General features: G+C 49.8%; 1 protein-coding gene across 1 annotated transcript in view; it reads left to right on the forward strand.

Moving 5' to 3' along the window:
* The window catches only part of NPFFR1 (neuropeptide FF receptor 1), a 34,017-nt gene extending 23,440 nt beyond the window's left edge, over positions 1-10,577 (forward strand). The window contains exons 2-3 of the mRNA XM_066621919.1: positions 7,968-8,067; positions 9,698-10,577. Coding sequence (XP_066478016.1) covers positions 7,968-8,067; positions 9,698-10,577 — 980 coding nt within the window. The remainder of the gene's footprint in view (positions 1-7,967; positions 8,068-9,697) is intronic.
* The last annotated feature ends 265 nt before the right edge of the window (positions 10,578-10,842 follow it).

Raw genomic sequence — 10,842 nt, forward strand, 5'->3', positions numbered from 1 at the left:
GAAAAAAAAAAGCAGCGATTGCAAACCACTTCTGGTTTTGTCATCGCAAACCGGAAGTGGTTTGTGTCGGGGTTTCCCTCCTCCCACAAGTCCCCAACTTACCAGGGAGAAGGGCTTCTGGGTCAGAGGATCAGGGAGGAAGCCGGTGGAACATGGGGCCACCTCCCCATTGGCTGCCTGGGCACTACTGTGGGTGGCAAGACACAGCAGAGGAACACTGCGTGCCGAGCCCCCCCCCCCGCTTCGCTCCCCGCCTTGGAGGAGGGAGGGGGGAGACAGGACACAGGCCATTCGGTTGCTGGGCAACCGTCCCTCCCCTGCCTTGGGGGGGAAGGGGAGCACTCCCTGCCGGGCAGGGCACCTGGCTGTGACATCAGGAGCCCACAGCTGGACCTCCCGGAGTTGTCTGCAGAGCTACAGGACCCAGGTGGGCAGGGCCAGCCCATCCCTGAAAGGCAGAGACCAGAGCAGAGGCAGCAGCCTTCCCAGCCCTCTCAGGAACAACCCTGGTAGCTCTAGGTGACAGGAGGTGGGAGGGAAACAGAGAGAGGAAGGGGAGGAGTTGTGGTAATCCCAGGGGAGGGCAGTCCCAGAGACAGGCCCTTTTTATACCCTCCCTGTGAGGGAAGGGGAGGGGCCAAAGGGAAGGGGTCTGCCCTACATAAACCTGGAGGCCAGGGATGACAGGGCAGTTGGGAGTCAGAAGAGCAGGCAGGAGGATCTGCTGACAGCAGCCCCTGCTCCTGACTGGCAAATGCTGCCAACCCAAAGAGGGGGAACCGGGTGACACAACCCCCCCTTCTTCTGGTGAACTGTTCTGAGGCCTCCATAAGGGGGTCCCCCTTGGAAAGGCCAGGCGGGCCCTCCCCTCCCCCACAGGGAGGCCTCACAGTTTGCAATAACTATTTTCAGTATTCTAAAACCTGGGGAACACTGCAGAGGGCTGCGTGGGGCTCCCTGCAACTCCTGAAACTTGTGCCATCCTTCAGTAAGTAAAAACACCTCCCTTTGCCCCCGTTAGTGACATGATCCTGAGATCGCATCACTGCCTTTGCCCCCTCCCCTGCAAAGAGTGACCTTGGGAGTTTTAGTTCCAAGAAGTTTGAGAACCCCTGGACTAAGGAGTTGCAGGAAAGTAGATGCAGGCTGACCCAAAATGTTTTGGTACTTAAGATGGCAAACAGAAACAAACAGTCACTGACCTTGTGACTAGCCAGTTAAGTTTAAATACATTTGCATATTATCAAAACATCGATATACCTTGTTGGAAGATGCTTTAAATCTTACTGTATTACTAACTGAGCTGAGATAGGCCTGACTTCTTTATTTTAAATAACTCCCCAAATAAGGTTGCCCTCACTTGCGGACACCATCTATCTCTCTATTACAAGAGATGAGCCTTTTCTACTCTACACCTTTGTCTTAGGAAAGGGTTTGGGCAAATAACCATCAATACTGTAGGTTGAAATCATAACTGATTTACTTTGCTGTCGTCCCCCCCTTTGAAGAAAAAAAAAAAACCTTGCAAAACGAGTATCTCTGAAATACACCCTGATCTTGTGTGATAAAAAGAACTGGTACAAAGATGCTCCTACCACCAGGTTTCAAATGAGGAAACCTGGTGGTATCCCCTCAATATATGAATGAGGGGTTTCTACAATAGCCTGGGCAGTTCTTTTCACTCCAGTATCTGTTATGAGGAATAAATGGGAATGTTTCTGCTTGTCTGTCTTGAATTGATGTTGAATCTCTGCTAGTTTATCTTTCTGATGGAATTATTGTATGTCCACCAGTTTTTGAATCAAATCAACCGCAGTGGCTGGTAAGGCTGTGTGAAGCCCTTAACTCACTTGCAACTGGACTCTGCTCACATGCCAAAAGAATTGAATGGCATATTTGGAAGTCTGGCTATATGTCTTCAGGGTTGTTGTTTTTTCTCAGCAGATTTTTCGCTGCCCAAATTGTCAGTTCTGCTTTCCTATTCCCTCAAAGAAAGCTCAACCTCCTGGTGATAGACTGGGGAAAAAATCAGATGTAAAACAGTTGGAAGCAGTCTCAGTAAATCATGGCCCGTGAACAGTTCTCAAAGCAGAAGGCGTTGCATGGTGAGCAAATATGCTCTTTGACACAGTAATCAGTCTTTCTGCAGCAATGCTGTGTAACTTTGCCCTCCCCAAGTATCCAGAATAGTAGTCAGTGACAGGGTAAACTGATAGCCCAATCCTACGGCTGTGTTGCACTGCTGATTCTCGCCTTCTGTCGGCACACCATGCTTCACGACACAGAGAAATGTGATGTGCTGCAGCACACAGCCAGGCCACTGCCATAAATAGCAAGCGGCAAGGTGTGCACAGCAGCCACTGCTGAAGCTCCTCTGGCCCAGTAAGATGTAGGGGAAGGTGTGCTGTGGGTGGGGAGTGGGAGGACAGGGCTTTTCCAGACGGATTGGGGTGAGCAGGGGATGGACCAAGGGAGGAAGGGGATAGATCCCGGTAGCATAGCATGAGCCAAGATTGTATCCCTGTCCCTGTTCCCTCTTCCTTTTTCTCCTCAGGCTTATGCCAGCTATAGAGCTGGTGTATGTCTGAGGAGATCCATAGGACATCAGGGGGCTTACCTAGAGGTAAGGGAACCAGTCTGTAAACTTGATTAAATTATATTGATCCTCCAAAGCTGCTATTTCCCATTGGAGGGAAGTTTCCTTTCCCAGACAAAGAGCCAGTTTGGGGTAACTTTCATCAAGACTTCATGTGGGAAAAATCCTACCTAATTCTCTGCAGGGTGTTGCAGCTGCACTGGCATGGCCTCCACTGCATCCTGTGAGGGAGTATTGGCTCCTTGGAGTAAGAGAACACTCAGTAGCATAGTACAGGGGGTGCAAAGCACTAAGTTTCGCATGCCACCTCATTTCAGCAAGCAAGAGGCCCCTCCCCTCCCCCATCCCTTCAGAGCCATTCCGGCTGCCAGTGCAAAATGGAGGCATCTCCGTGTCCGACTGTAGGGGACGGTACTCCGTTTCCAAGCCAAGGGAGCCAGCATTGTCCAAAGACATCTTCTGCAGTAATGTGGCCAGCGTGACTAAACACCGAAGTGCACGGAACGCTGTTACCTTCCCACCAAAGGTATTTATTTGCATTTACATGCTTTACTATTTATCTACTTGCATTTACATGCTTTCGAACTGCTAGGTTGGCAGGAGCTGAGGCAAGTAGCAAGGAGCGCACCCTGTTCCGCAGCACCAGGGTCTCGAACTCTTGGGCTGCTGACTTTCCAGCCAACAGTCTAGTGTCTTTAAACACTCAGTCACTGCACCTCCTGTTTTGCTCTAGCAGCCTAGAATGGCTTCAAAGGGGAGGGCTGCTTGCACACCGCAGTGAGGTGCCACCCAAAACTTAGTGCTTTGCACCCCCTCAAGCTACGCTACTGAGAACACTTGTCCCCTTGGTCCAGGGTAAGCCCCAGCAGCTGCCATGAGTCAAGTTGGACCCATGACAGCAATATTGAATTGACCTGTGCAGGTAATTCAGGCCTAGGAAAGGAACTTGGATTGGGCTTCTGCTGAACCCCCCTTTCCTGGGCCCAACTGGCCATCCCCAGACCCATCTCCTCCCCATTCTGCACACCCACTCCATTCCTCCCCACCCTCACCTAGCCCTGGTCCACCCACTGAGTTGAGCTTACCTGTGACAGTGGGCCTCCAGATGTCCATTGGTGCGTGCGGGAAGGCTCTGGCCCTCCCGCTGTGCACCAGCTGCTTGCTTGCTGTGAAGCGCTGCTTAAAAGTGCTTTACGGCAGCTTTGAGGCAGCCTGTGCCAGCAGAACACACATTCCATCAGCACTGCAGTTAAACAGGATTGGGCTGTTAGTCCTCCCCCCCCCCTTCCATGACATGGTCCTGATCCACAGTTTAAAAAAAGGAGATGGAAAAAGCAAATATTTGTTTAACATGTTTAACATCTCAGAAATCCTGAGATTTCGTTATGGCTGCCCTTCTAAGCAGATTTTTTTTTTGCACAAACGATCAGCCCCCTGTGGCTTAAAACCCTTGTCAGATAAGCACCTGACATGGTATCCTCTCTCTAATGAAATCCTCACAGATAGCATCATTTTTTTCTTGACATAATTCATTTGGAGAAAGTGGTAGTGGTGCTCCTAAAAGAATTTCTGCTGCCATGAATCATTTTTCCATTGACGTGTACAATCTTGCAAGTGATTTTGTCATCCAGAGAGGAAACCTTTGAACTCTTGGCTGAAGTTAATTAATCAAGAGGTTTGTCTCCTTGAAGGGCAGGCGAGGCTTTGTGATACATTTTGACTGTGAATGTCAAACGAACAAGACAAGCTCTTAGTGCTCACTCATCTTTAGCCCTTAAGTGCTTCATCTTCTATCTACAGTTATTTTTTTTCCAGCAGGGTGAGTGGTCTTAAGACAAGAATAACATCTCAACATTCTCTGCTTTGACATTATTTTCACAGCACTCTCACCCTAAAGGATGACACCTCTGCAGCAATTTATGTCTCTTGAATGGGAGGATAAGGGGCAAGAACTAAGGATGACCAGCATATCATTTTGATCTCACGGAAAGCCGATAGTTCTAATGAGCTACATGTCCATGTGTTCTTCTCACTGAATAAATCTGTTAGTACTTTTGTGATTATTACCAAATTTTTTGAAAATGATGCAGCAAGGTCGCCATTTGACAAAATTTGTATAGCAGAGTTTCAGGGCAACCGAATCCTTGGTAAGCCCTTGACTGCAGCTATTTTGGAAGGGCTCCAGTTTAATGTCTGTGATGATATCTGATATCCTACAAGTTGAGATTTGGCAAAGATGCAGTTTTTATTAAATGTAAGGACTAAACTACACATTAGGCAGGAGGTCTGGTCTAGAGGGTAGAGTTTCCGTCTGCCTGACAACATCCACAAGGTCGCCAGTTCGAGGCCACCGGCACTGTGCGACCTTGAAGCAGCTGACAAGCTGAAGCCGAGCTATTCCATCTGCTCTGAGTGTGGGAGGATGGAGGCCAGAATGTGAAGCCAGATCGGAATGAAACACCTGAATGTAGTGGTTCTTGAAAGAAAGAACCTTCTTTCAATTGTAAAAATCCCTATGTAAACTGCCTTGAATAAAGTCTTGAATAAAGACCAAGAAAGGTGGTATATAAATACCTGTTGTTGTTGTTATTAAAGTCAACATGTGTTTCTTTTTCTAAATAGGTTCCATTGGGGGGGCAATCTGGATGAGGACCATGCTTGGAGGGTGGGGGGTGGGGCTTTAGACTTTTGCTCCTCCAGACTAGGGGCCCTTCCTACAATTGCTATTTGCCCAGACTCCTCTGAGTGCCAGTGAAGGCTTACTTCTGGGAGAATAGCAGCTTCATAGCGTGGCAAGGAACAGTTAAATATCCCATTCCCGTGAGCAATGGTACCAGTTCTGATACTCCTCTAAGTTGACAAGCAAGATAAAACTACCTGTTGTAATTAATGTTTAGCTAATTGACTCCCCCCCTCCTCAGGGATCTTCACAGCAGCTGTGTAAATGAACAGTCCAATCCAACCTAAATCCCTGTGTAGTGATACAGTGGTGTCAGCTACACTGCATCCTGTGAGAGATTTTTGGCTCCTGGAGGTCTCCTAGGGCAGGGGTCGGCAATCTTAAACATTCAAAGAGCCATTTGGACCCATTTTCTGGAGAAAAGAAAACCTTGGGAGCCACAAAACCCTTTTGACATCTAAAATGAAGATAACACTGCATATATAGTTGTTTTTTTTACCTTTATGCTCTTATAGGTCCCATTTTTATAATGTAGCCCCCCTCTTGTAGCTTTTAGTTAGTTTTGTCATACATTCTTGTCCTGTGTTTTCAGATGCCTGGTCAAGGGGGGGATTTCTCTCTTCTTCCTGGCCACAACCATTTCAAAACAGTCTCTCTCTCTCTCTCTCTCTCTCTCTCTCTCTCATATCCCTACTTTAATAGAATGGGGGAAAGAGAGAGACTGCTAGGATGGATGCAGAAGTTTTTATAGCCTCTTCCTCCTTCCTTCCATCCCCCCTTCCTCTTCCCCAGACCCCCCTTGACCAGATTCTGCGGGATCCTCTTTCTTCCTTCCCAGGCATCATCAGCACTTCATCCCAATCATGTACATGCGTGTCCACATTAGCAGTGTGTACACCCACCCCATCCTCCCCCACACACACACTCCCCAAGTTTGATCCTTACGCATACGGTCTCCGGTGGGAGGCTCTGTGTGCCCAGAAAATGCCCCGCCTTTGCATCAACCTCCCTCCCTCCCTCGCTCCTCCTCGTCTTTTCACACACGATCCTAACAGAGTCCTCTTCAGTCTTCTACCACCACCCCACTTCCCGGCTCTGCACATCTCTACCGAGAGAGCAATGCTGAATAGCACATTTCCGAGCCAGCCACCGGCATCCCTCCTCCCTTCACCGATTCACAGCATCTGATTTCTGGCTGTGGCTACTACTATTGGCTGTGGTAGTGATTCTGCTGCTGCTGCCATCAGACATGTCAATGGGGGGGGGGAACGCACAAGCTCTGGTTCAGTTGGAAAGGGGAGCATTGCAAAAGCCTCCCCAGCCATGAAGCAGTTAAAGATTGGCTGCATTGCATGATGGGACTTGTAGTCTTCAGGCAGATATGACTGTTCTTTCCATCCTGGACTCTGGAGCCACCCTAAGGTCCCAAGGGGGGAGGAGGAGGGGGAGAAAAGGGGCTTTGTGGCTCCCCACGTGCTCCCCTCACGCCCAGGGAGGCCCAAGACACCAGGCAGCCAGCCAGCCAGCCAGCAGGGACCGTCCCTCGCACTTCGCCTGAGGGGAGGGAGAAGGGGCTCCCACCTGCCCCTCAAACCTGGGCTGCGACTGCACGGGCTCTCACCGAGGAGGGGCGACGATGCTTGGCAGCACCCTCCCTCAGCCCGGCCACGGGGGCCCCTGCAAAGCGCCCCCCGCGCCCGCCACCAGTGGCCCTGTCCCGCGGTTCAGCCCCCTGCCCGCTGCAGGGTGAAGGAAGGAAGAGCGCAGGGAAGAGGTGCCCGGCTGCCCCCCTGCACCTGCTCGCAGTGGGGCGCCTGCGGGCGCCTGCTCACAGTCGGGCACGGAGAGCAGGTCCGGGAGAGCGCCGCTGCCTCCGCCTGCTTAGAAAGGAGCTGCTGTGGGTGAGGGCGGTGCCCCGGCCCCGCACTCACCAGCAGCCAGTGCCCGCAGTCCATTGCGCCGGAGGGCTGGCTGGGCGGCGGCTGTGGGGAAGGCGCCCCGCTTCCAGCCCCCACTTGGGAGCCGCATCAGACAGCTGAAAGAGCCGCATGCGGCTCTAAAAACACAGGTTGCCGACCCCAGTCCTAGGGGTAAGGGGGCATCTGTGCAGGCAGATCAAGCCTGGGAAGAGTCTTGGGATTTGGCGTGTGCCAGTGCCACCAATCCTGCTGTCTCCCAGCCCAATCTACCCACCCCCTGCTCCTCCCCTTTCCACCCTCCCCTGCCCTGTTTATCCCCTTCCCTGTTTTCCCTCTGCCTCTGCACTGGACATACCTGCTCCAGTGGGCCTCTGTTGCTCCGCCGGCACCAGCAAGGAGATTCTGGGCCTGGGACTTGCTACCACGAAGCATTTTACGGTGCTTTTGTGGCAACGCATTCCAGCAGAACATGTGATCAGCCAGCTTAATCCTTCAATAGGATTGGATCATAAGAATCTTTTTGAATAAATATCTGCTTGTGCTATTTTTATAACAATTTTCCAATCAGAGAAATATGCAGTTAAGCTTAGGGGATCCACCTGCAAAATACCAATCAAATGTAATGTTTATCAAATGATGTTTTGCCTTTTATGTTCAAATGGATTAGTAGCTCTTGAACAAAATCTGTACATTCATGAAATTATGCCTTGCTGGGGTTCTGTACCCTTGTTGGGATAAATACATTGCTGTGACAATCTCCATATTATTCCAGGTTGGCCATTTGACATTTTCATGTGTAAAATGAGTGGTCTGGTCCAGGGGATGTCTGTCTCGGCTTCAGTTTTCACTCTGGTGGCTATTGCGGTTGAAAGGTATGTTTCCATGACTTCCTTTGTTTTTTAGCCCTTTGCCTGCAGTGGACAAGTTCAGTGATAGTCATACAAGTCATAAGAACATAAGAACAGCCCCACTGGATCAGGCCAGAGGCCCATCTAGTTAAGAATGTAGAACACACAGCATTGCCACCCAGTGATCTACCCCAGACTTGACTTCTGTAATGGACAGACCTCAAGCAGAGACCTTTCCCAGCCTTGCTGTCTGAGTTCTTTTAATAGTGGAGAACCCAGACATTGACCCAGGTTCCTTAATGGAGACAAAAGGTATATTCTGCCACTAACAGCCCAATCCTATTGGGCCTTTATGATAGTGGATCTCACCATCCACTGTCATGAAGGCCTCAGTGGTGGTGGAAATGGCGCACTGCTGCTGGACGCATCAAAGCTTCTGAAACAAATAGTCAGCAGCTCTACACACCTGCCACTGATGGACCTGGCCCATGCCGGACCAGGTAAGGTGACAGAGGAGGCGGTTCAGGGGATATTCAGGACAGGGAGGGGGAAGGACAGGGATGGTTTGGGGGCTAGAGTGAGTGGATCTTAGCAGCAGCATGTGTCAGAGATGGTATCCTCTCTTTTGCTGCCCAACAAATCTCCCTCCTCTCCTCAGACTTACGCCAGCTGGTGTTGATTCGAGAAACCCATTGCTGACCAGGTGGCCTCTCATTGGCTTTCTGGTCACTTCCCACTTCCACCATAGCATGCAACATGCCCTTTGTTGGCACAGCTGCATACTGTGGACTGGCAGCTGGTATGTTTGGACTGTAAGGTCTAGGTCTAGGTCTAAGTTCAACACCAGAACCACTACGTCATCATCCTGGCTCTTTGTAATCTCTTTTTAAAGACAATAAATGTTGGGGATTCAAATGTGAATTTCTTGCCCCCTCCCCCAAAAAACTGTCAAAGGGCACAGTCCTAAGCCGTGCTGGAACAGGCAAGCCAGGAGGCTTGCGCTGTATCCAGCGCAGGATTGTGGCCATAAGCGGCTCAACCAGAGGTAAGGGGAAATGTTTTCCCTTACCCCTGGGTAAGCGCTGCTGGCCACAATGGGAATCCTCGGACTTGTGCCCCCTCTGAAGGTGGTGCAAGTCTGAGGAGAGCAGAGCAACTTGAAACCGCTCCCTTCTCCCCGGGAACGGGGGTTGGGATACGGCATAACTGCTGGATCCCAGCCCCGCCTCCCGCTCCCCACCAACCTGCCCCCAGGGTCACCCATCGCCTGTCCTCCCCCCTGCCGAAGAACACCTCCCTCCCTCCTCCTCCCTGCCCCCCCCACGCCTACCTTTTCTGCTTTTGTTGGCGCAGGTGGGCCAATGGCTGAGGGGAAGCCGGCGCAGAGGCTTATGTCAGCACTTCTTGGAGTGCTGGCCTGGCTTCCCCTTGAGGAGGTGCAAACGTGCTTTATGGCATGTTTGCGACCCTCCTAGGCCAGCCCAAGGGACTTGGGCCAGCATAGGGCACAGTTTGGATTGCACCCAAAGCTACAAAAAACCCTTCAAGTATATGTTCTTCTAGTACATACCACATAAAATTCAACAGGCTGTTGGCACTCATCTGTTGTATCTGTTTCAATATCTGAACTAATTCCTTTTCCCTTTTCTACTAGGTTCCGTTGTATAGTGTACCCATTCAGGCAGAAACTCAGCCTAAGAAAAGCCCTGATCACCATTTTTATCATTTGGGTCTTGGCCTTCATCATTATGTGCCCCTCTGCCGTCACCTTGACTGTCACCAGGGATGAGTACCATTTCATGTTGGATACCTACAACAATTCCTATCCCTTCTACTCCTGCTGGGAGGCATGGCCAGACAAGGAAATGCGGAAGGTCTATACAACAGTTCTCTTTTCTCATATCTACCTTACTCCACTCACCTTGATTGTGATCATGTACGCTCGGATTGCTTTCAAATTGTTCAAATCATCTGCACCGATAGGGGGCTCCCATTCAGAGGAGAATGAAGGAAGAAGAGTCTCCAAGAGGAAAGTGAGAGTTATCAACATGTTGATCATTGTGGCATTGTTCTTCACGCTTTCATGGTTACCCCTGTGGACTTTAATGTTGCTGACAGACTATGGGAACCTAACTGAGTATCAACTCAACCTCATTACAGTCTATTTTTTCCCATTTGCCCATTGGCTGGCTTTCTTTAACAGTAGCATCAACCCAATCATCTATGGGTACTTCAATGAGAACTTCCGGAGAGGATTCCAAGAGGCCTTCAAAGTCCAGCTCTGCACCATGGAAAAGGAACAAAAAGGCAGGAACAATAGTGGCTTTCTCTTTGGGGTACGCAATCGGATTTTTGTTGAAGCTCAAGGCAGTGACTCAGTGCAGCCCTCTGAATCTGGACAAAGTAGCATCCTGAGAACTGGGCTGTTTCCAACAAGGAATGGCCGAGTAGCTCATCGTGGGCTGACAATAGAGGATTTTGACAGTAAAGGTTGCTCTTCCAATAATGCCAGCATCCCAGCTTGGGAAATCTAAGGATATTTGAGATTCCTCCAGTTGATGGATTGACTTAACTCAATATTTTTGTTTTCAAAGCATGTGACTGAACCCTTTAAACACTCTGCATATCAAAGTTAAGGATATGGCATTTGGAGTTTTCCTTCTTGTTGCAGATTTTGATACTTCAGTATGGCATGGACGAATTTTTACAAAATTTTTCAATTTATAAATGCATAATTTCCCCTTAAAATGTCATATATGGTCGGAAAGAAGTTCAAAGGAGATTTGCTTACACGGTTGT

Source organism: Tiliqua scincoides, chromosome 3 (genome assembly GCF_035046505.1).
Source record: "Tiliqua scincoides isolate rTilSci1 chromosome 3, rTilSci1.hap2, whole genome shotgun sequence".
In the NCBI taxonomy this organism is placed as follows: Eukaryota; Metazoa; Chordata; class Lepidosauria; order Squamata; family Scincidae; genus Tiliqua; species Tiliqua scincoides.